This window comes from Paroedura picta, chromosome 12 (genome assembly GCF_049243985.1).
Source record: "Paroedura picta isolate Pp20150507F chromosome 12, Ppicta_v3.0, whole genome shotgun sequence".
In the NCBI taxonomy this organism is placed as follows: domain Eukaryota; kingdom Metazoa; phylum Chordata; class Lepidosauria; order Squamata; family Gekkonidae; genus Paroedura; species Paroedura picta.
The window spans coordinates 2,953,569-2,977,657 of NC_135380.1; the positions used below are offsets into that span (position 1 = coordinate 2,953,569).

A 24,089-nucleotide genomic window follows, 5' to 3' on the forward strand; every position below is an offset into this window, starting at 1 on the left:
CAAGGGAGAAAGAGAAAGATACACCCAATTGAATGCAGAATTCCAGAGAAAAGCTAGAAGAGATAAGAATGCCTTCTTAAATGAACAGTGCAAACAAATAGAAGAAAACAATAGAATGGGGAGGACCAGAGATCTTTTCAAGAAAATTGGAGATATGAAGAGAACGTTTCATGCAAAGATGGGTATGATAAGGGACCAAAATGGTAGGGACCTCACAGAAGCAGAAGAGATTAAGCAAAGGTGGCAAAATTATACAGAAGAACTATACAAGAGCGAGCTTAACATCCCTGATGACCACAGTGGGGTAGTTACTGACCTGGAGCCAGACATCCTGGAATGTGAAGTCAAATGGGCCTTAGGAAGTCTGAGCAACAATAAAGCTAGTGGTGGTGACAGCATTCCAGTTGAACTATTCAAAATCTTAAAGGACGATGCAGTAAAAGTGCTACACTCAATATGCCAGCAAATTTGGAAAACTCAGCAATGGCCACAGGATTGGAAAAGGTCAGTTTACATTCCAATCCCAAAGAAGGGCAATGCCAAAGAATGTTCAAACTACCGCACCATTGCACTCATTTCTCATGCTAGCAAAGTTATGCTCAAAATCCTACAAGCTAGGCTCCAGCAATATGTGGACCGAGAACTTCCAGAAGTACAGGCAGGATTTCGAAGAGGTAGAGGAACTAGAGATCAAATTGCCAACATACGCTGGATCATGGAAAAAGCTAGGGAGTTCCAGAAGAACATCTACTTCTGCTTCATTGACTATGCTAAAGCCTTTGATTGTGTGGAGCACAACAAATTGTGGCAAGTTCTTAAAGAGATGGGAATACCAGAGCATCTTATTTGTCTCTTGAGAAATTTATATGCAGGTCAAGAAGCAACAGTGAGAACTGAACATGGAATCACGGATTGGTTCAAAATTGAGAAAGGAGTTCGGCAAGGCTGTATACTGTCGCCTTGCCTATTTAACTTGTATGCGGAGCACATCATGAGAAAGGCGGGATTAGAGGAGTCACCAATTGGGATCAAGATTGCAGGGAGAAATATCAACAACCTCAGATATGCAGATGATACCACTCTAATGGCAGAAAGTGAAGAGGAACTAAAGAACCTGTTGATGCGGGTGAAGGAGGAGAGTGCAAAAGTTGGCTTGAAACTCAACATCAAGAAAACAAAGATCATGGCAGCCGGCCCTCTCAATTCCTGGCAAATAGATGGGGAAGAAATGGAGATAGTGACAGATTTTATTTTCCTCGGCTCCAAGATCACTGCAGATGGGGACTGCAGCAAAGAAATTAAAAGACGCTTGCTCCTAGGGAGGAAAGCTATGGCAAATCTAGACAGCATCCTAAAAAGCAGAGACATCACCCTGCCAACAAAAGTGCGTTTAGTCAAGGCTATGGTATTCCCAGTTGCAATGTATGGCTGCGAAAGTTGGACCATAAGGAAGGCCGAGCGTCAAAGAATTGAGGCTTTTGAACTCTGGTGCTGGAGAAGACTCTTGCGAGTCCCTTGGACTGCAAGGCGAACAAACCGGTCAGTCCTAGAGGAGATCAGCCCTGACTGCTCTTTAGAAGGCCAGATCCTGAAGATGAAACTCAAATACTTTGGCCACCTCATGAGAAGGAAGGACTCCCTGGAGAAGAGCCTAATGCTGGGAGTGATCGAGGGCAAAAGAAGAAGGGGACGACTGAGAATGAGGTGGATGGATGGAGTCACTGAAGCAGTAGGTGCAAACTTAAAAGGACTTCAGGGAATGGTAGAGGACAGGAAGGCCTGGAGGATCATTGTCCATGGGGTCGCGATGGGTCGGACACGACTTCGCACATAACAACAAAGTGTCGTCTCCCCCAGCCCTGGTTCCTTTCCTTCGTTCCTTGTTTCTTCACCTCTCCTTTAATATCAGCAGTGAGTGACTAACAAAAACATCAGGTAGGAAATGTATGCAATGCTTGGCGTGCCCCACCTGTTTGCAGGTGGCAATTTGCCTGGAAGGCAGGGAACAGAAAGAGAACAGCACTCAAGTCTGGCTCAGCCCGATGGGTGTTTTCATAATCTCGGGGCCACTCCTCTGCGTCAAGGAACGAGTGCTGTTGAGCACATGCACAGCATTCTTGACTCGTCAATGAATAATGGCTGTGTGGCTCTGATGGACTAAAGCAGGGGTAGTCAAACTACGGCCCTCCAGATGTCCATGGACTCCAATTCCGAATGCTGGCAGGGGCTTCTGGGAATTGGAGTCCATGGACATCTGGAGGGCCGCAGTTTGACTACCCCTGGACTAAAGTCTGAATTAGTTGGTGACGGAGGGTGGGCAGGGTTACCGCTCCAGGCTGGGAAGCTCCTGGAGATCTGGGGCTGGAGCCTGGGGAGGGCCTCAGTGGAGTACAATGCCATAGAGCCCACCCTCTAAACATCCGTTCCCTCCAGGGGGGCTGACCTCTGCAGTCTGGAGTTCAGCTGGAATTCGGGGGATGCCCAGGTCCCCCCTGGAGGCTGGCATCCCTGCATCTCCGTGGGGGGTCCAATGTCAGAGTCCCCCTCCCAAGCAGCCCTTTCCTCCAGGGGGGCTGACCTCTGCAGCTGCCATTCCAGGGGATCCCCACCTGGCACGCCAACCTCCCGCTCCGTAGTTTATTCCCAGCGAGGCAAAACTTCTTGCAGCCTCCAGGACCCCGCCCCTTTGGTCGCCCCGCCCCTATCTGCTCTTGGCGAGAGCCGCGTTTGCAAGCCGGCCGGCAAGGCGTCGCGCATGCGCACGGCTTCGCCCCCACTTATCATGGCGGCGCGGCTTCAAGCTCTGACGTGTCCGGCCGGGCCCTGCAGGGGCGGAGCGCGGCAGCCGGCCCGGAGTCCTGCCCGCACTCGGCATGGCGGCCAAGGGGCCCCGGCAGCGGCCTCGAGGGGGCGGCGGGGATACGGCAGCGGCGGCGGCGCCCCCCCGGCAGCGAGAAGAGGCGCCCCCGCCGGCCGCCGAGGAGGCCCGAGCCGAGTAGGTGCCGCTGAGGGGGGGGGGCGGCGATGGGGAGGGGGCGCCTGTGGCGAGGGGGAAGGGGAACCAGGCGAGGGCTCCTCGGGGGGGGGGGAGCGACCCCAGGGGGGAAAGAAAGGAGCCGACTGGTGTCTTGCCAACCTCCCGGTGGCGGCGGGAGATCTGCTCCGACGGCCCTCCTTCCAGGCGACGGGCAGCCTCATTGTCCAATCCGTGGCCGAGCGTCCCGGGGACGTTTGCACCAGCGGGCCAATCAGATCGCGAGGGGAGCATCCTCAGCTCAGCAGGAGAAGGGAATAAATGTCATCCATCCATAAATACAGAGCACGTGCCCCTCGCACAGGGGTAGTCAAACTGCGGCCCTCCAGATGTCCATGGACTACAATTCCCACAAGCCCCTGCCAGCGAATGCTGGCAGGGGCTCATGGGAATTGTAGTCCGTGGACATCTGGAAGGCCACAGTTTGACTACCCCTGCTGCACCAACACTGGAGTCCAGTGGCCCCTTTTAAGCCCAACACATTTGCATTCTAGGTGTGAGCTTTCCTGGCCATGCCTGCGCCTGCAATAAAATGTGTTGGGCTTAAAAGGGGCCGTTGGACTCGGATTCTGTCCTGTGGCTTCAGACCAACGCAGCTACGCACCTGAATCTCTCTGTGACAAGGGAGAGTTCTTGTAACATCCCTCTAATGCAGGGTTGAAACCGTTGGCTCTCCAGATGTCCACAGACTACAATTCACATATTTCTAAACTGTTTGGACCGATAAACCATGAACATGATATAAATATGTAGGGCAGTTTTGGGATGTAGATGCCGGTCTTTCTGAGCAAGTCCACCTGTTCAGAAATCATCCTGAACTCCTCTGTTCGTCCATCTAATGCCTGTGACTTTTGGCTCTTGGTCAGGGCTTCTGGGAACAAGGCAGGACACGTCTGGGCCCCAGAAGGATCCACAGCTTTCAAGTGTCTGATCTCGGCCCGGTTCTGTGCTGCTCTGCTGAGTAACATCTCTGACTGCGATGAGACGTATAATTACTGGGAACCTGTGAGTGTCTTTCTTGCAAGAACTAAAATGCGCTATTGGAGTGATAAATAGGTAGATGTTTAGTCCAGTTTAGATTGTGGTTGGGTCATAGTTTTGGGATTAATTGCATATTGTCAGATGCTGATTTCCTTGGTCGTTGCAACGTTTCTGAAAATCTAGGTCAAAACCTGGGCCCTAAATGGTGTAGCAATCGAAGCTCGACTCCCTATGTGTGGATTAAACCAAAGCATGGCACCCCAACACATGGCACTCCATGTGTTTTTAGAACGTGAGATGGGTTGGGTAGGACCTTTGCCCCATGAGGCTTCTGACTGGCTATTGGATTGGTTGTGCAGATTTTTAGAAAGCTTTGCTTTGACAGCAGCTGCCACCACAGCCAAAGGAACTTTGCTGTGTGTCTAAAGGTCAGCTGGAATTGTAGAGTTGGAAAGGGCCATGCAGGGTCAGCCTAGAGCATCCATGAAAAAGTATCTGTCCAGCTGCTGCTTAAAGACTGCCAGTGAGGGGGAGCTTACCACCTACCAAGGCAACCCATTCCACTGCTGAACTACTCTGATGGTTAAATTTCCCCCCTGACATCTAGCCTGTACTGTTCTACACATAGCTTAAAGCCATTGCTTTGGGTCCTCTCCTCTGCTGCCAACAGGAACCACTCACTGCCCTCCTCCAGCCTTTCATAGACTCAAAGAGAGCAATCAGGTCCCCTCTCAACCTCCTCTTCTCCAAGCTGAACATTCCCAAGCCCCCTAGCCTTTCCTCATTGGTCCCTGCTGCGGCATCCATCCTATGTCTGGCTTCACCTCCTGTAGCAACCATTCTGCGCTTACCGCACTGTGTCAGAATTCCAGAGATGTCCGCCAACTCAAAAAAGTTACCCACTCCCAAGCTAAAGCCTACCAGCTTCTGACTTGTATTTGCACTGGCTTCTTCTAGACACACTACCTCGTCTATGGAAAAGGCTTCCAGACATGGGAATACTCTCCTGCCTATGCCGTCCGCTCCTACGCTTACCTGTGGCTCCACGCCTTGCCAGCCCTGTTCCATGCCAGAGTTCTGCAGACAAACAAGGTAACGGGCATCCCCAGAACTCTCCAGCCAAGACTTTTTCTGTCCTGCGATACACAGAAGGGACAGCTTATTTGCAGGAGGGAGCCTGACTTTTCTAGCTGGTGGTGCTGAATGTGGCTGATTCCCAGTTTGGCTTGGTCCCTGGCGTTCATGACATACTTAGTAACACGTGAGACTTGGGAATCGTGGTAACCAGGGTGGTGTAGTGGTTAAGGGGGGTGGTTCCTGCCATGTTCTTGGTCACCTGTTTGTTTGCAGCCACGAGGACTCATCATCCATGTTCCATTCCATCACAAGTTGAACACGTCCACGACAGTTGCAACTGGACACTTCTGGTTGAATAAGTTGAACTCTCAGCATGGTGGTTTCTTTCTGCTCCACAGATGCAATAACACCATGACTGCAGACTTGTGGTGACGATGCATATGAAACTAAAACCGGTTTGGCCACTGAGTAGGGTAATGGCTTGTGGTGAACCTCTTTTAAACTGAATAGAATGACAAGCAGCCTTCAGCTATGCTCATTCATGGTTTGACGGGATGCTGTGTTGGTCTGCAGGAAAGGTTTTGAGTCCAGTCCCACCTTACAGCCCAACAAGTTTTCCAGAGTATTCAGCTTTCAAGAGGCAACATGATTCAGAGTGGTGGCCTCTAATCTGGAGAGCTGGGTCAGATTCCCCACTCCTCCTCCACAGGCAGCTGGACGGGTAACCTTGGACCAATCACAGTTCTCTCAGAGTTCTCTCAGCCCCATCTACCTCACAGGTATCTGTTGTGGGGAGAGGAAGGGAAGGCTATTGGAAGCCATTTTGAGGCTCCTTCAGACAGTGAAAAGTGGGGTACAAAAAAACAGCTCTTCTCTTCTTATACCTTGAAAATGTCAGTCTCCAAGATGCTACTGGATTTGAATCATTATATTTTGCTTGTTCTGTGATTGTCCCAGCTATATAATGTCTTACAAGTGGGCTGAAACAGCTGGGTCCAGCTGTTCCTAAAAGCACCCTGTTTTCCCCAGGTCCTCATCTTTTACTTTGTCCGCTGCCTCTTGGCCTTCCTGAGTTGTGTTTGTGAACTTTACTTTTATAAGTGAGTACAGAAGATGCTTCCTCTGTATCCTTTTGGTATGAATAGCATAGGTGCTGATGGGCGTCCTTGTGAGATTGTTTTTCAGTCGCATGCCATAGCACATGCCTGGAGTGTGTACACATAGGCAACCGCTTGTGTTATACAAGTGTGTGTGTGTGTTTTATAAAGTTACCGTGAAGCCCTGGTTTGGTTAGAAACCAAAATAATAAATCCATAACCTGAGGAGGGGGAGCTCAGATCTCATACTGCTGGCCTGTTGGTTTGGGTGGCCAGCAGAATGGGAGAGTGAAAACCTCACTGTAGCCCTGTGATGCCTGGCTGAGGGTACAATCCTAAGTACTGGAGCAACACTCTGACCTCCCCTAGAATTGAAAGCTGCCTTAAACTGTGGGATGGATTTCCTCCATCCCTTGACCATCAGCTGCTGCTCCCCATGGTTCTGTGGGAGTGTCACCCACTGCATGCTCTAACTAGAATACTGAAAGATTTTGGCAGTCATAGAGAAAAGAGGAACGGGTGGCAGGGAGGAAGGTGCAGAGAGCCACGCGTGGCCTCTTGAGTTGTAGTGTGGTACCCAGCTGCATTGACTGTTGATTCCTCTGTGCATTGGTGCTCCCTTACCCTCTTCCCTCTGCTTCCCAGGACGGTGTGCAAGAAATTTGGGCTGCATGTGAGCCGCCTCATGTTGGCTTTCTTGGTCCTCAGCACCGGGATGTTTTGCTCAGCTGCTGGTAAGCTAAGAAGGGAACGGGGGCGGGGGTTGATTTGAGCTTGGACATTGGCTGATGGAGATTTTTGGCAGGATTTGGTACATTGCAAGAGCACTTCGGGGTCAGACCAGCGGCCCATCTAGTCCAGGATCCTGTCTCACACAGTGGCCAACCCCTTCCTCTGGAGAGTCAGCAGCAGGACCTAGAGGCTAAACGCTTTCTGTGCCATTACCTCCTGGGGAGGAGATCCAGAGGTCAACGGAAAGGTTCCTTTAGCCACACAGCTAGTAGCCATTGATAAACTTTATCCTCCATGAATCTCCCTAATCCCCTTTTAAAGCTGTTTATTCCTGTGGCCATCACATCTGCTCATTCATTCCAGTGAGTGCCCGTGGGTTCTTCCCTGGTGAAAGGGACAAAAGGTCTCTTTTCTCTGCCTCCTCAGTCCCGTGCATAATTTTATAAACCTCTCTCATGTCACCCCTCAGTCCTCGTTTCTCCAAGCTAAAAGACCCCCAACCGCTGCCTTACCTCCTGGGGGATCTGATGCAAGTTGTGAAAGCATCTTCATTGGGTCGCTTCTAAGGCACCATTTCCAAAATATAGGTCTCTGGGGTTCATGCTGGTTTCTTGTGCAACACCCAACAACGGCCCTTTCCCCTCAGTGCTGTGCTGCCCTGCAGGATGGCCTGCCGAGGACACTCGCTTCTGCCCCGTGCAGCCTGCGGGCCCTTGGGAAGGCCTTCCTCCTTGTTCCTGCATCCTGACCCTGTGACTCCCTCTGCTTCGCAGCGTTTCTCCCCAGCAGTTTCTGCATGTACAGCACAGTAGTAGCAATGACTGGGTGGTACATGGATAAGATCTCGCTGGCGGTGATGGGAGTGGCTGCTGGAGCCATCGTTGGCTGGCCCTTCAGCGCGGCACTCGGGTAAGCAGCAGCGGTGGGGCATGAGTGCGCGGGCTCGCCTGGTTGGTTGCTTTGACCGGGCACGAGGAGGCGAGAGAGGGAGGTGGAAAGATGCCCGTGTTCAATGACTGCACACTTACTGGGGGTAAAGTCTGAGCCCTGTGGCTCCTTTAAGACCAACAACATTTTACTCGAGGTATAAGCATTTGTGCGCACGCACACTTCCTCAGGTACAATGACATGGGAGTTGGCAGTCCAAACATCTCGGGAGAGGCTGAGCAGTAAATTAACATACAGCATAATGAAATGTTTAACTGATTCCAGAACCAAGCAGGAATAACAAGCTTAGTGCACAAAGTTACTGTTTGTTTGTGTTTAATTCTAAGGGGAAACATAGTAAAGGAAACAAACATGTCAGCATGGGAGATGAATGGGCAGGTGTACGTTTAATTTTGGAATGCCGAGAGCAATTAACCGAGACCCTGCCGATAGGCTTAATCCATCTCCTCTCAAGCATGCGCATGAGGCTGTGTGTAGATGCGCATTAGATGTATCGGAGCCATTTGCTTGTCTTCAAAGAGGCCCGGACTTTGGATTTGGGAGAGCAGTTTGAATCCTTTGGGTTTACTGTGAGGCTCAGTAGGTTTTTAGGACTGTTTCAGCAAATATGTTTCTAGCCTTCACGGTTGTGGGGCAAAGCACAGGACTGTGTGGGCACTGGAAGAGGGCACATGGAAGAGAGCTTCCAGTGCTGAGGCTGAAGCTGGCAGTGCTGTAGAAGCATAGAGCTGGAAGGAGCCAAGCAGGCTGTTTAGTCCAGCCCCCTGCTCAATGCAGGATCAGCCTCAAGCATCCGGCCGCCAGTGAGGAGGAGCTCCTTAGGCGTCTGACTCACTGCTGAAATACTCTGTGAATCCCCCCTCCCCAATATCTGGCTGGTACCATTCTGATTTTTTTCTGATAATTAGCCAGTACTGTTCTGTGCAATACTTCAGCTAGAATTTTAGTAATATTTCCATCAAAAAACCCAAGATGGGGTGCAGAAGGAACCCCTGGAGCCGTTACCCAATGATTCTCCCATGCCAAGAGGTTTCCTTTGGTTGGGGAAGGGAGACAGTCATCCTATAAGCAAGGGTGACTGAACTGCTGCTGTCCAGATGTTCATGGAATACAATTCCAGTGAACATCTGGAGATCGGCAGTGAGGCCGCTCCTGCCATAAAACATCTCTCTGGTGCTTCCTGCCATAGACAGCTAGATTTAGAGACCACCTTAGAGACCAGCCAAGATTTTAGGGCAGGGGTAGTCAAACTGCGGCCCTCCAGATATCCATGGACTACAATTCCCAGGAGCCCTTGCCAGCATTTGCTGGCGAATGCTGGCAAGGGCTCCTGGGAATTGTAGTCCATGGACATCTGGAGGGCCGCAGTTTGACTACCCCTGTTTTAAGGTATAAGCTTTTGAGCACCAGAGCTCCCTCGCTCAGCTCCCATCAGACTCTCAAAAGCTTAGAGCTTTGAACGCCTCGTTGGTCTCTAAAGTTCTGCAGGGTTTGAATCTAGCTGTTCTCCTGCCAGCCCCCCCTGGCTGCCCTCTGTCTTGCTCCTCCCATGAAGCATCTCTTTGGTGTTTTGCTTGCCAGGCTTCCAATTGCCTTTGACTTCCTGATACTCAAGAGAAGATGGAGGAGCTTCCTGAAGTGGTCTCTCGTGGCCCTGGCAGTATTCCTGGTGAGCTTCCACAACCAGCTGCGTCCAAGGCGGGAGGAGGGGGAGGATCTCTGTCTCCTGTACCTTTTGCATGACTCTATCAGCTAGTTGTGTCTTTCTTCCATTGTGCTGTCCCCACACTCCTTGGGTCTAGTCAGTCTGTGCTTGTCAGAGCCAGGGATGATATGCCAACCTTTCTCAACGCTGCTTTCCAGCTAGGCACAGAAGGGCCTGGGAAATGGGTAGTTTGTGTGAACAAGACAATTCAGAAGTAGAAAATGGTCCCCACCTTCTCCAGTCTCTGAGCCTGAAGTGTACAGAAACCCCCACTGCCAGATCTGAAAAACTTTTAGGAACAGATTGTGTTTGGGATAGCAAAGGTCAAAAATTACAAGGCGACAAGCGTTTGAATAGAGTAAAGTTGATCAAGCAGAGACAAACAAATCTGAATTCCCCAACACTTTTCTTCTGCCCATGCCCCCCCCCCTCAATGGCAGCAGCTGCTTTGCTTACCAAGCCCAGGAAAATTGGCAAGCAATTTTCTTTGTTTTTCTCCTTCTCCCTTGCCTTGAAAGCATGGCAACTCTGGGGTTGCCATGAGTTGGAAGCTGAGCAGGGTCACTAACTAAGTACTTACTTGGAAACCACCAAGGAAGGCTCTGCAGATGAAGGCCATGGCCCACCACCTCTGCTTCTCCCTGGCCTTGGAAGCCCCTGGCTGAGGCCATCATAAACTGGAAGCTAAGCAGGGTCGGGACTTGGAGGGGATCTTTGGCTTTCCGGACAGCATTCTTAGGTTGTGAGACTGCGCCAAGTGTGAAAGGACTTACAGCCTGCGTACTGCTTTTTGAAGGTGCCCCTGGTGGTGGTCGACAGTTATCACTACGGGAAGCTGGTGGTTGCCCCTCTCAACATCGTTTTGTATAATGTCTTCACACCCCACGGGCCAGATCTTTATGGTGAGTGTCCCTCCTGATTATCGAATGTACTTTGGAGGCAGCGGGGGGGCTGCTGAGGCTGGCTGTCCTTTGAGATACGCTCGTGCGGTTGGCCAGCTCAGTGGATCGAGCCTCTGCAAACGGCTGCACCCTGCGATCCTTTGTTGCACCCCAGCGGTCTTGCAGGGAGGCCCCTTGGGTTTTGCGCAACTCCATTTGCACCTCTGAGAACAAAGCAGGTGATAACTGGCTTAGCCTGGAAGGGCCGGTGGACTTCCAAACACGCCGACTGTTTTGCATCTCTGTGCTAAAACAGAAACATGCAAGAGAAGCATGCTGGGGAAAGGGGCCCCTTCTGCAGGCTCAGAGTGTTTTTCTCTGTGCTGTTCTGATATATGTAGAAGAATGGAGCAGGCACCTTCATTGGGAGATTTCAGGAGGTGATTGGATGACCTCCTGTCCGGAGGGTGTCTTTTTTAATTTCCGGTGTGTGTGGAATGGATGGCACTTGGTGGTCTCTTCCACCTCGGTTTGATTCTGATTCTCGGTGCAGGGTGTGAGAGCAGTCAAACTGCATTTGCTTGGCAGGGGCTCACGGGAATTGTAGTCCATGGACATCTGGAGGGCCGCAGTTTGACTACCCCTGGCCCTAGGCCGTGGTGGTTATGTCCTGGATGCACATCTGGTGCCCCCTCTAAAATTGCCACAGGGAGCTTCAGAAAGGAGGCCATCTCTCCAGCTGAGCATTCCCAGGGCATCGTTGGCTTGCCACTTGTTGACGTTGCTGCACCCACTGCGTGGCCTTTGGCATCCTGAGCGCATGACAGCAGCTCACCGTGTGTCCTTCTGGGTGTCCTTCGCCCTCACACAGGACGTCTCAAGTACGTTGCAAGAAGACCTGGGAGCCGCTTTGCGCTCATTGCTGTGATCGGCCTGACCTTTCCGCATTTCATGCGTGAGCATGAGCTGGCTCCACACTCTCCTCCAGGGACCAGTGAAGCTCTGAAACAATTCAGGATGGTGCTCGTGGAATGCCTCCCTGCTAATGAAGGCATTGCTTTAATGCTGTCTCGCCTGGAAAGCGTCGCATGCTAGGCCTCAGGTGTGCGCTGTGATGTGTATGCCTGCTCGGGAGGATGATTCAAGGATGGGTGTGTCAGGGCAGGTTCTGCCACTCTTCGCTTTGGAGCAAGCTGGGTGTGTGCCATCCGCTTAGATGCGAAATCTAGCGTGCCAAGGAGTTTGCCCTGTTCAGCCTTCTAGTTACCTTGCAGGAAAGTTCTGGATTGGTTGGGAAAAAAACAGTCTGTTTTTGAAGTATCTGGCCAATTGTGTGTGAGCCTCTGCCTGGCCTGCAGAAGGTCCCTGGTTCAGTCCCCGGCATCTCCAGTTCAAAGGACCAGGTATCAGGTGATGGGAAAGACCTCTGCCTGAGACCCTGGAGAGCAGTATGCAGAGCAGACAGCACTGAACTAGATGGACCGAAGGGTGTGATTCAGTCTAAGGCAGCTTCATGCATGCTGCTAATTTCTGCATGCTGAACTTGCTTTGACAAGGAGTTAGAAAGGTGGTGAGTGAGTGCGTTACTGAGGACGGAGGTTTGGTTTTGCCATGTGCCAGGAGGAAGCTTTGTCCCTGAAGGCCTGGGCAAAAGCATGGGGCCTTTTTCATAAAATAGTGGCTGAATTTGGCTTTAGGGACATGCATTTTGGCCTGATTTCCGACCTGCTAGGAGCTTGCTGTAGACTGCTATTTCTGCCTAACCTGTGTGCCAGGTCCTGCATGTGGGAAGAAATTAGCCTGGCTTCTACCCCAAGGTGACAAGGTGCATGAAATGAATTAGATCAGGCTTTCTCAGCCAGGGTTTCATGATTCAAAGCTGGGTCTCCCAGATCCTAGTCCGACATGCTGACCACTATGCCACACTGCCTCTCCAGTACGGAGTCTGCTTGCTGCAGGGGTTTGGAGCGGTGGCCTCGAATCCAGAGAGCCGGGTTTGATTCCCCGCTTCTCCACCACATGCAGCCTACTGGGTGACCTTGGGCTAGTCACAGTCCTGTTAGAACTGTTCTGCCAGAACAGTCCTGTCAGAGCTCTCTCAGCCCTACCTACCTCACAGGATGACTGTTGAGGGGAGAGGAAGGGAAGGCGATTGTGAGCTGCTTTGACATTCCTTTGGGTTGTGAAAAGCGGGGTATAAAAAACCCAGCTCTTCTTCTAAAGGAGATAGAAGCTGAAAGCAGGTGATGACAACCGGAGGTCAAAGATGAACAGAGCACACACACACACACACACACACACACACCATTGTCCCTCGCCTTTCAAGGCCTCCTCGACCTATGGAGCTCTCTGGTCTGCAGGCAGGATTCTTCTGCAGCTCCTCTTCCATGTGTGTGTGGGGGGGGAGGGGGGAGAATGTGGCACCCACAGACCTTCTGTTGCCTTGGCCTGCAAGGCAGGGAATGTGTGCTGGTCTGAGAGGCCCAGGACGCCTTCCCACGCCACCCCTTCCTTGGCAAATTCCAGCCCCCCCCCCAAAGGAATGTCCGCCCTTCTGCTGCCGTGGAGCTGAGCCCAGGGGGAGAGCTGAGCTACGGCGGGGTACATTAATGAGGGTGTCAGGTTCTCAGATTCCCCCCCCCCCTCCCCAGCTGCTGGATGACTCTTTTTGAATGGGGGGGGGCGGGAGGCACGGGAGTGCTTTTGTTCCCAGCAGGCTTTTTATATCTCGCCGCACGCAATACGGCGTCACCCCAGAACTATTCTAATCCCTGAAGCATCCTGCCCTTCCGCAGAGCCTTCTAAATTGAGAACGCGCCGTTGCCAAAAATGGAGAGGGTGGGGAAGAGCCGTCGAGGAGGGGGTGGGAGAACCTGTCGTGGGCAGGTGGGACGGGGGAGCCGGTGCCAGCCGCGAGGCCCAGCCGCCGTGGCAGACTGAGTCCTTTTGCCAGGGCTTGTTGCTAGGCAACTGCTGGCCTGGCTCCGTCTTTTTCAGGTTTGAGAGCAGGCACCTCCCCGGACGCCAGTGAGGGAACAAAAGGTGGGGGTGGGGGTGGGGGTGGCTGGTCCTGCAAGGCCCACCTGAGTTGAGGAGGGCGGAGCGGAAGGGAGGAAATGAGCCTTCTCGGTGCAAACCCAGCCCTGGAGCTCGGTGGAGGGCCCTCTGAATGGCAAGAGAGGGCGGCAGGAAGGAGGCTGCCAGCCTTCCCGCGAGGCCTGGAGATCTCCCAGAATAACAGCGAGGAGTTTGCCAGGGGTGGCCAACCTGTGGTTCCCTGGATATCCATGGACTACAGCTCCCATGAGCATGCTGGCAGGGGCTCATGGGAACTGTAGTCCATGGACATCTGGAGAGCAACGGCTTGGCCACGCCTGTTCAGTGGCATTATGTCCCATGGGGGCCCCTCCCCAGGCTCCTCTGCCAAATCCCCTGGAATTTCCCTACCTGGAGCTGGCAACCCTGCCTGGAACCCAGGCTCAAGGGAAGGCAAATACTCAAGGGGAGTGTGTGTCTCCCATCACTAGGCCTTCCCATCACCCACGACTGTGTGCCTGGTCTTGCCCTTGAGTTGCCTGCTCAATAGGAAGCCAGACTCACTTCCAGTTCTCCAAGAATCAGGCCCGTAGGGTGATTTCAGGGAGCTGTTTTGTTGCATTCGTATTTCAGGCAGGTGAAGTGTTCTGTGTGCACCTAAAATAAGGTGGGAAGAGAACTTGAGGGGCTAGATTTGCTGGCCCAGAGTCTCTTTGTACTCTTTGTATAGCTTTCCCTGTGCCCTGGAGGTTGTGTTTCTTATCCTGGAGTGGGGGCTGTCAGACCTGAAGTATCCTGGCTCCCTACAGCAGTTCATCCGGACTGTGCCCACCAAGAAAGCCTCTTCCGTGTGTTTCCCCCCTAGGCACAGAGCCCTGGTCCTTCTACTTTGTCAACAGCTTCTTGAACTTCAACGTGGCCTTTGCGCTGGCGCTCCTGGCGTTGCCCTTGACCTCGCTTATGGAAAGTCTGCTGCAGAAGTTTCATGGTGAGTGCCACAGGCCCTTGCTGGGAGCTCAGGCGGGGTCTACGGTTGCCAAGGGCTTAGAAGAGTGGCACTTTTTTGGGAAGAAGAATCAGCAAAGGCCTCCACAGCACCCTTGAGAACAGGCGTTTGGAAGAGCAAACTTTGCAGAATTTGTTTTGCTGAGAGTCTTGGTTTGAACAAGGCTTCAAAGCTCGTTCCCAACCCTTATGAGCACAGGGGAAACATTGCACTTCTAGGTAGTGCCTGGGATCTTCTTTGGAAGGCTTTTGTTTGAGAACACAGGAAGTGCGTTCCTGATTCAGGTGAGGGCCCACCGAGTGCTTGGTGAGAATCCCAGGAACCAGGAGATGTCAGGGCTGTGGCTCAGTGGAGGTGCCTCTGCTTGGCATGGAGAAGGTCCCAGGTTCAGTCCCTGGCCTCTCGTCTCAAGGGCCAGGAAGCAGATGATTTGGTCGACCTCCGCCTGAGAACCTAGAAAGCTGCTGCCAGTCTGAGTAGACAGGACTGTCCTCGATCAACCAATGTCCTGATTCCACGTAAGGAGCTTTGTGAGGGCCACCAGAGGCTGGCACAATCCTGGCCAGACATGGTAGCCTGTACTTTCAGGGATGCCCGCTAGAGAGCACCAAGTGCACGCATTATGTGCAGAGCATCGCGTTGACTGTCGGGAGCACACACCTGCCCCTCTCCAGCCAAGCCCTGCAGCAGAGTCTGCGGCGACGGTTCATTCATTGTGTTCCTTTCCTGCTTAGCAGATCGTGTTCCTCACCAGCAGGGGGGCCCTTCTCCGGCACTCCTCGCTCTCGTGGGTGTGTGGAACACTCACAGTCTTGATTTGTTTTAACACCACCAAGCAGTTTCTTTTCAGGGGCAATTCACATTTTTGACACCGATCAAAGCTGCCTCCGCAACCCTCACAAATGGGAGTAATTGCTGTTATTTCCAAATAAACGACTTCCTGCTTTAATTTGGGGGAGAGTGGAGGGGGGGGGGAAGCTTAAATAAGGAGCGAGGCAAGTGCTGGGGAATTCTCGCATTCCTGCAGTTGCTTCTCTAAGGAGGCAGGGAAGGATTTGGAAAAGCCCATCCCTGGGTAGGCATCTATTCCCCACCCCTTCGGTATCTTGAGCTTCTTGGAGCATTTCCTCTTTGGATGAACTGCAACGCTCTGCAGGTAGCTGGCAAGTCGGAAGAGCAGGTTTTTGCTTTTCCTGTTATTGTACTTCTAAATTAGCCGAGATGTGTTTCCGGAGCTGGGGGACTTGTGTGATCGTCAGATACAAGTATAGGAAGAAGAGCAAGTCTTTGTGTCCCCCTTTCCTCTGCCTAGAGGAGTCTCAGAGTGGGCAAGATGGCACAGCAAGGGGCAGTATATAAATCACAGGACTACAAATAAAAGGACAAGCCATTCTCCAGACGTCAGAGATCAGTTCCTCTGGAGAGAATGGCTGATTTGGAGGGGTCATTGTCTCCCACTGAGGCCCTTCCCCTCCCCAGACTCCACCTTCTTCTGGCTCTCTCCAAATCACCAGGTTTCCCCCACTCCAGAGTTGGCAACCCTCGTTCAGAGGCATGCTACTTCTGTGGGAGCCTGGATTATATTCCCCCTCAAACGGCCCTTGCCTGGCTTGTGTCATGGAGCCAGGAGATCATGGGTTGTGTGGCAGCCAGGCAAGGGGTGGGAGAAGGCGGTTTGCTATTACCTGCCCTCCTTATCATGACCCCCCATTGTCTTTGGAGGAACTCCATCCAAATCCTTGGAGGTCTCCCATCCAAATACTAGCCAAGGCTGGCCCTACTTAACTGCCAACCTCTGACGGGATCTGGATTGCCTGGGCTGTCCAAAGTTGGGACCACGTGGTGGAGAGCCGCAGGGAGGGAAGGAGGGAGGGTCTTGGTCTGGGCACCTCCACGTTCTCTTCTGCCTCACGCCTGCCTTTTTGTTTCTTCCAGTTCAGAATCTGGGCCGCCCTTACTGGCTGACGCTCTCGCCCATGTACATCTGGATTCTGATTTTCTTCAGTCAGCCCCACAAAGAAGAGAGATTCCTGTATCCCATCTACCCCCTCATTTGCCTCTGCGGAGCGGTGGGGCTCTCTGCCCTCCAGGTGCGTATTCATGAGAGGCTGGGGGCAGCATGGACGGGCCAGAAGGAGAGCAGGCAGCCCAATAAGACTCCAGAGGCACGGAAGAGGTGCCGTGGCCCTCCTGAGGCCTTTGTGCCACGAGAGCAGAAACCTTCTCCTGAAAAGGGGAGCGGCGTCTAATTCCGAAGGAGCAGAACCTCTGAAAATGCGTGCACACACACGCACACACACACACCGCTCAGCAGCCTTCCGTTTGGGCTCGCCTTCTCCTGTGCAATCTTTTTTGGGCCAGCCAGAAAGCTTTGCTTCATTGAACTGCATGAATAGCATCCATTTTGCTGTCCTGGCGGTTAATTTCTCCTGGTGGCCGTTTGGGTGGAAGGGGCTGCAGTCTTCCCCTTTCTGCTCAGCAGAATATCCCAGGGCGTTTCTTCTTCTTTTGTGTTTTGGCCATTGGAGAACGGAAGCTTCCTCCTTGCTAGGCTTGGGAGGAGTCCTCCATCTTCTCCCTGGGCTGCCCACACTGAAGCTCCCAGCATGGCTTCTTTATCTGCCTGAAGCATTTGGGTTGCCGTCTTTCCACCCAGTCCGGATCCGCAAGGCTACAAGCTTAAAAAAAAAAGTTAAGAACATATGAACAATAAAAAATACAATTAAGTCGATTACGCTAAGAATGTGAACAAACAACACGAGGAGGAGGGTCACGCCAGGTGAAATAATGAAGAGGAAAAACTCCTTTTTCCGTACCTGAAGGTTGGTTTCAGTCCAATGGCCCCTTTAAGAACAACAACATGTAATTATGGGTAGGAGCTTTTGTGTGCATGCACACTTCTGCAGTGGCACCTTTAAGATCCTGAGGGACTGTGCAGGCGCAAGAAAACTTCTATGCCGAACGGACTTTTGTGGACCTCAATGGTGCCCCTGGACTCAAGCTTTGTTCTTTTGCTTCAGACCAACGTGGCCAACCACCTGAATCCGTCTTTAGGGAAGGCATTACGTCAAGCTGCATGGAACGAAAAGGTATCTGAAGAAATGTGCATGCTCATGAAAGCTCAGGCCTAGAATTAAGCTTTGTTGCACAGAAACTTCTATCCAGCCCAAAACATTGTCTGCCTTAAAGGTGTCCTTGGACTCAAACTTTGCTCTGTTGCTTCAGACCAACATGGAGAGCCACCGGAATCTACCCTCCTCCTTAAACCAAGAGTGTGACTTGGAGATTGTGCGGAGATTTGAACCAGGGTCCCCCCGACGTGTGGCTGATGCTCCAGCCCTCACCCTCTCTAGGCGAAAGCCACCTTCGTTTTGTAGCCTCTGCCACTTCCTTGTTTTCCCTCTCTGCTCCTTAGAAGTGCTACCACTTTCTCTTCCAACGCTACCGCCTGGAGCACTACACGGTCTCCTCGAACTGGCTGGCACTGGGGACCGTCTTTGTCTTCGGGCTGCTCTCCTTGTCACGCTCCGTGGCTTTGTTCCGAGGTTGGTGCCGGAAAGGTTTATTTCTTAGTTGCGGGATCATGAACAGATATGCCCAAACCCTTCTGAGGCGGCCGGCTCTTCGCTCCTGCCGTGTGGCGCTCTGCCAGGTGGCCTGCGGGGGGCGGGGCCGACTGCAGCTCAAGTAGGAGCTGTGCCTGTGGGGAGGGGGCTCTTGGGGACTGGTGCCGCTGTGGGCCTTGTTCAGTCCCTGCCAAGGCTCCTCAGTCCTGATCTAGGATGTTTCTTCTCCGCAGGTTACCACGGCCCTCTCGACCTGTACCCGGAGTTCCACCGCATTGCAACCAACCCAGCCATCCACACGGTGCCGGAGGGGAGGCCGGTTCACGTTTGCGTAGGGAAGGAGTGGTATCGCTTTCCCAGCAGTTTCCTCCTGCCGGAAAAGTAAGGAGGGTTGATTTCAGGGGTCTTTGGATCCTTCCCGCTACCAGGATGTGATGCCACCAGGAGGGCAGCCAAGGGTAAATTGAGGAGCGGGCCAGCCCACCCCGACTGCCGTGTCCTCTGCACATGCCCCGATACCCGGTATAGACCTGAGCTCCAGCAACTGCAAGCGGCAGAGAAAGGGGCTCGGGCCAGGGCTGTTTAGCAATAAGAGGAAGAGACTGGCTTGGGGTTGCTTGCATGCGAGTGACAAATGCCCCCAGCTCTTAATCTGCATTTTCCCTCCCAACGGCTGCAGCTGGCAGCTTCAGTTTATTCCGTCGGAATTCAGGGGCCAGCTGCCAAAGCCCTTTGCCAAAGGACCAGCAGCCACACGCTTCATTCCAGCCAACATGAATGACCAAAACCGGGAAGAACCCTCCCGATACGTGAGTATCGCCGCCTGTTTTCTGACCCCGGTGGAAGGCTTGTCACTCACCCCAGCCTGGCATTCCTCTTGGGCAGGGGTAGTCAAACTGCGGCCCTCCCGATGTCCATGGACTACAATTCCCAGGAGCCCCTGCCAGCGTTCGCTGGCAGGGGCTCATGGGAGTTGTAGTCCATGGACATCTGGAGGGCCGCAGTTTGTCTACCCCTGCTCTTGGGGTTCCTGGCAGGGTCAAGCTAGAACTTTCTCTTTGTCCTGAGTGCTGCGGAAGAGGGACCACAGCGACCTGGGGGGGGGGGCTGAGTAGCTTGACTCTCAGAGCTCTCCAAGAAAGAGTTGGTTGCCAACTTATTATAAGAAACAAGTGAAGGCATAAGACTGGTCGAGAGCCAGTGAGGGGTTGTGATTACCGAGTAGCACACTCTAATCTGGAGAACTGGGCTTAACTCCCGGCTCCTCTTCCACATGCAGCCAGCTGGGCACCCTTGAGCCGGTCACAATTCTCCTAGCCGCTTTGGGTTTCCTCCAGGTAGTGGGAAAGCAGGGTATGAAAACCAGGCACCCTCCTTCTTCTAAAGTCTTGGGGGCTGTTCAGAAGTGCCCTTCCTTCCAGTCGTGGTGCTACAGATGCCCCAGTTTGAAACATGTCATTGTAGAAATCAAGCCGGTGGGATTTGGGCGGGGGTTGCTTCCCAGCGGAAGGCGAATTGGCAGGCTCTTCGACATGTTCCGGCATGCAGGAAGCTCCGGCTCCTCTCCCTGTCCCTCCGCATGCCGGGACTTGTCAGAGAGGCTGCACATGTTGATTAAGTGTGCATCACGCAGGCAACAGTGTGTGATTCGGAGGTACCAGACAACAACAAAACGCACCGCAGTGGCCTGTGTCCCTCTCAAAGACGGAGGGAGCTTACCCGAATTGTTCCCCTCTTCCCAGTTTGACATTTCCAAATGCCACTACCTGGTGGACCTAGACACACCGGTGGAAACACCCAGGGAGCCAAGATACGCTGCTAATAAGGACGACTGGGTCAGTGTGGCTTACAAGCCTTTTCTAGATAGTTCCAGGTAAGCGGCTATCAAATCGCAGCTCTTTGGGCAGCGGAGGGAGGTGCATTGTGGGGAGGGTGGCTGCGTCCTTAGAAGAAAAGGCCCGGTGGCTCTGCTGGTCTGCAGAGACCCACTGCAGCTGCTCTGCCCTTCTCAGGGTCACAACAGGGTGGGGTGAGGCTGGTCCTGGTGGTTTCCTTTTGCAATGATCCGGGCCAGGACCAGAACTGCACCGGCAACAGAAGCCAGCGGTCTGTTGAAGATCCAGCTCCAGGAACCAGTGTCATGCTGTGTTTAAGAGTAGCCGCCTCTAATCTGGAGAACCGGGCTTGATTCCCCACTCCTCCTCCACAGGCAGCCGTCTGGGTGACCTTGGGCCAGTCCCAGTTCTCTTAGGGCTCTCCCAGCCCCACCTCTGTTGCGGGGAGAGGAAGGGAAAGGCAATTGTCAGCTGCTTTAAGGCTCCTTCAAGTAGAGAAAAGCAGGGTATAAAACCAACTCTTCTTCTCGTGGGTGGGGGTGTCTGCTGGCAGCCATGAGCCCCCCCCCCCCCCACTCTACCACGAGGGGTGAATTCATTCCCATCCTTTCGCTTCCAGGGGACCATTTCTTCTTTTGTGCTGTCCTCGTCCCCCCCTTTGCAGCTTTGCTCTGAGCCTCTGCATCCTTCAGGCACTTCCTTTCAGGGAAAGCTCACCCCCAGAGGGTGGGGGGGAGAGGATGGGCCACGTTGAGGCCTCTGCTCCATCCCCCTCACCTTACCTGTCAGCCTGCACTTGGCGGCAGCCAGCCAGCCTGCCTGCCTGGCTCATCAAAAGCCTTCGCCGCCTGTCTGGCTTCCCCGGAACACCCCACGCTCCTCTGTTGCTTTAAAAGAAAAAAGAGAAAGGAGGGAGCGTGACTGCGAATTGTTACCTTTTATAAAATCGCTTGATGATGAGTGGGTGGACAGACAACAGGCACTGTGAGAATTTCCCCAAGGAGCAGAGCGGTGCGAAGGGTGTTAATGGGCTCCTGGCTTGCCGGAGAGACTTGATTGCCTGCGACAGGATGGCGAGTGAGCAGGCACAATCCCCGTGGCGGCCCTCCTGGCCTGCGCCCACCACTGCTCACTGCGGTTTGCTCTGCCTCCTGCCTGAAGTCATCGGAAGGGGGCAGACTCCCAGGATCTCCAGAACCCCCTTGTGGAGAAGGGCGGCTTTTCCACGCCCCGCCCTGCCAGTGCTTTTGCTGCTGCTGGAGAGGCAGGGGTGGGATGCCTCCATCGTAGAACCACAGAGTGGGGAGAGGCCCTACAGGCCAGCTAGTCCCACCCCTTGCTCAGGGCAGGATCATTTACACTCTGCACATGGTTTTGGGGTTGGGATTTGAAGGAGGGGGGAGGATACTGGTTTAGACGGCCCACATTCAATCTGTAAATTCTCCCACGAGAGCTGGGCCCCCGAGTTCTCCCCTGACGCTCTTTCCATATAATTCTGTCGTGGTCCCTTTGGGGTGGGTCCTTCCAGTTTCCAAAAGGGAGAATTTGGGCAGCCTCTGAGCTCTGGCAGCGGCTTCACTGATCCGAATCCAGTGGCTCGAAAAAGAAAGTGTTTAAAAGGGGGGCTGTTGATAGCTGTTGGCTATTTCCAGATATAGGAACTGGACTGGGGAGGGGGGGGGGGTCACGTGGCTGTTTGAAAACCGTCAGAGCTCTCTGCCTGCCTGCCTGCCTGCGTCTCCCCTCCTGCCCCCGTTGGATTCTGCCATCGCACAGCCCCCCGGCTGCCTGGGGAGATGCCAGAAGAGCCTGCAGCGAAGCCCCCTCTCTAGTCCCCGGCCAGGCTGTCCGTACACGAATCACCAGCTGGCCACGGATGCTCCGGGTGGATTTCTAGTCTCAGGCGCAAGGCTGAAAGCTCCTTGTTGTGCAGATGTGTTGTGCAGAAAGGAGGGCTGCAGCTTTGCACCTGGAACGAATTTTGCAAACATTGGTGCCAGTTTAATGTTGAGCCACTGCCAAAGGCTAGCTTTTGGAGGAGAAAGGACCTGGGAAGAGAAGAGGGCCACGCAGCTGCCAGGGGAAGCAGGGTGGCGCGGTTCCACCCGAGGACAGGGTGCTCTGTCCTTCCAGCCCCAGCGGCTCCGGTGCTTCAGGAAACAAATGACCCCAGCTGCTCGATTCTTGCTCGCTGAACCAGAGGCTTCTGGGACACCGAGTCTCCCTGATTGACGTCAGCAAGGGCTGCTGCAACTCTCCGTTGGCTCCGATAAATGGTGCTGCTAATTGAATTAGAGAGCAGTCAGAGCCATCGACTAATTAGGCTGCTCCGGCAGCAGCTTTCTCTGGGCCGGCTTAATTCCGCATTGGTGGAATGCTCCACTTTTGAGTGGCGGAAGGGGTGCCGTGACTGGCCAAAGGTCGCTGGCTCTTGTGGGCAAGACACCTGCTATGCTACAAGCACCTGGGCCAGGCATGAGCCACGTGGCCTGGGGCAGGATTCTTGGCTGTTGCTTGTAGACTCTCCCCCCCGCCCCCTCCCCGCCCCAAGCCAACTAATGGCCTTTCAGCACAAACCCTCTGAGAGAAAAACACACCATCTCTGCATGGGGACCGAGCCAGCGCAGAGAAGCAGCGGGATCCCTCACTCTTAGCAAAGCCAAGGCCGGGGGGAGGGAGGAGGGGGGAACGCAGTCCCCCTCCTGCCCGGAAACAAGACACTTCCCCTTCCCGCATCCCAAGACCTCGGATCTCACGCCTGTCGTTTTAGCATTGCTGATTCTGTGTCTGTGGTTGACTTGGGGTCAATGGTGGATTCAAGTGGTTTGCCATTTTCGTCTGAAGCAGCCCAACAAAACAAAATCAGAGTCCAGTCAGGCACCTTTAAGACCGACAGAGATTTATTCAAGGCGGGAGCTTTCGAGTGAGGAAGAGTGCTTGCACTCGAAAGCTCACGCCTTGAATAAATCTTTGTTGGTTTTAAAGGTGCCTGACTGGACTCTGACTTTGTCTTGTTGGGCTCATGGTGATGGAGAGAAAGGGGCCTCAGCCTTTTGAGGTCGTTCTGCAGGGAAGATCAAGGTGCCAGGCCCTTTGGACCTTAGAGGCCAATGATATTTTAGAGAGTCGGTGCTGATCCCCTGAAATATCGCTGGCCTCACAGGTGCGACCAGACTTGAATCTAGTGAAACATTTTCCAGGAACGAGGGCCGGGGGATTCAATTCATACTTAAAGCCACTGTCTTTTGCATGCACAGGAGAGCAAACAATTCAGTTACCAAAGGGCTTTAAAATGGCGTGTCTTTCCAGGTCTTCGAAATGGTTCCGGGCCTTCTACGTCCCCTTCCTGTCCGACCAGCATACAACGTATGTGAACTACACCATCTTGAAGCCCCGGCGAGCAAAGCAAGTGAGGAAGAAAATGGGGGGCTAGCTAGGAGAACCAGCCAGAAGGGTTGGCTTTCTGCTTCCGAAATTCCACCTCCGACCCCAGTATTTGGATGCAGAGGGCAGCCGGGGCACCAGGATTAGGCGCTTGCGAAGGTTTTCCCCTTTGGCTGCTCATCCGGCAGGATCTTTCTTGCTCCGTGATCGGCCCGTGGTCGGGGGCTGTCTGCTTCCTGTGCGGTCCGCAAGGCCATTCCTCTGCTGCTCTCATTGAAGAAGGACAGGATCAAAAGCCTGCGAGGATTTCCCAGGTGTGGCCCGGTCTCAAAGGAGCGCCACCTGTCTTTCGGCTGTCCCCCTACGTGGAAGAACTTCTCCCTCGCCCTTGAAAGAAGGAAGTCCAATTTTCTTTTGGGGGGGGCCTTCAAAAGCGAGACGGCCACAATGGCCTGAGGGAACACAAAGCCCTCCAGACAAAACTGGTCCCCCAACGGACCTGGAGGGGGCAGGCAGAACTTTGCACTTTCAGAAGCAGACACTGCTAGTGGCGTAATTTAGCGGAACGTGAGTTTTGTGTCAGTGGAGCTCCTTCCCATTGTCCTTGTCAGCAACGGCCACGAGAGACGTGTAGAAGGCTTGCCTAGGTTCTGCCAGAAAGGTCCAAGTCTGTACGTTCGGAATATTACAAGGATGTCAGGGAAAACACCAGGCCCTCCTTTGGGCTTCTGTATTTCGGGCCGTACCGTGTGATGAAACTGTCTTTAATGTTCATTAAAAATTAGGCTTTGCCTCCTCCAAGCACAA

At 53.3% G+C, this 24,089-nt stretch overlaps 1 protein-coding gene across 1 annotated transcript; it reads left to right on the plus strand.

Moving 5' to 3' along the window:
- The first annotated feature begins 2,792 nt into the window (after positions 1-2,792).
- ALG9 (ALG9 alpha-1,2-mannosyltransferase) lies at positions 2,793-24,089 on the plus strand. Its single transcript, XM_077305629.1, has 15 exons — positions 2,793-2,995; positions 3,901-4,039; positions 4,973-5,107; positions 6,122-6,192; positions 6,835-6,923; positions 7,695-7,830; positions 9,451-9,538; positions 10,371-10,476; positions 14,357-14,479; positions 16,433-16,587; positions 17,913-18,042; positions 18,297-18,444; positions 18,743-18,872; positions 19,806-19,936; positions 23,208-24,089. The coding sequence occupies exons 1-15, from the start codon at positions 2,874-2,876 to the stop codon at positions 23,329-23,331; spliced, it is 1,827 nt and encodes a 608-aa protein (XP_077161744.1). The 5' UTR covers positions 2,793-2,873; the 3' UTR covers positions 23,332-24,089.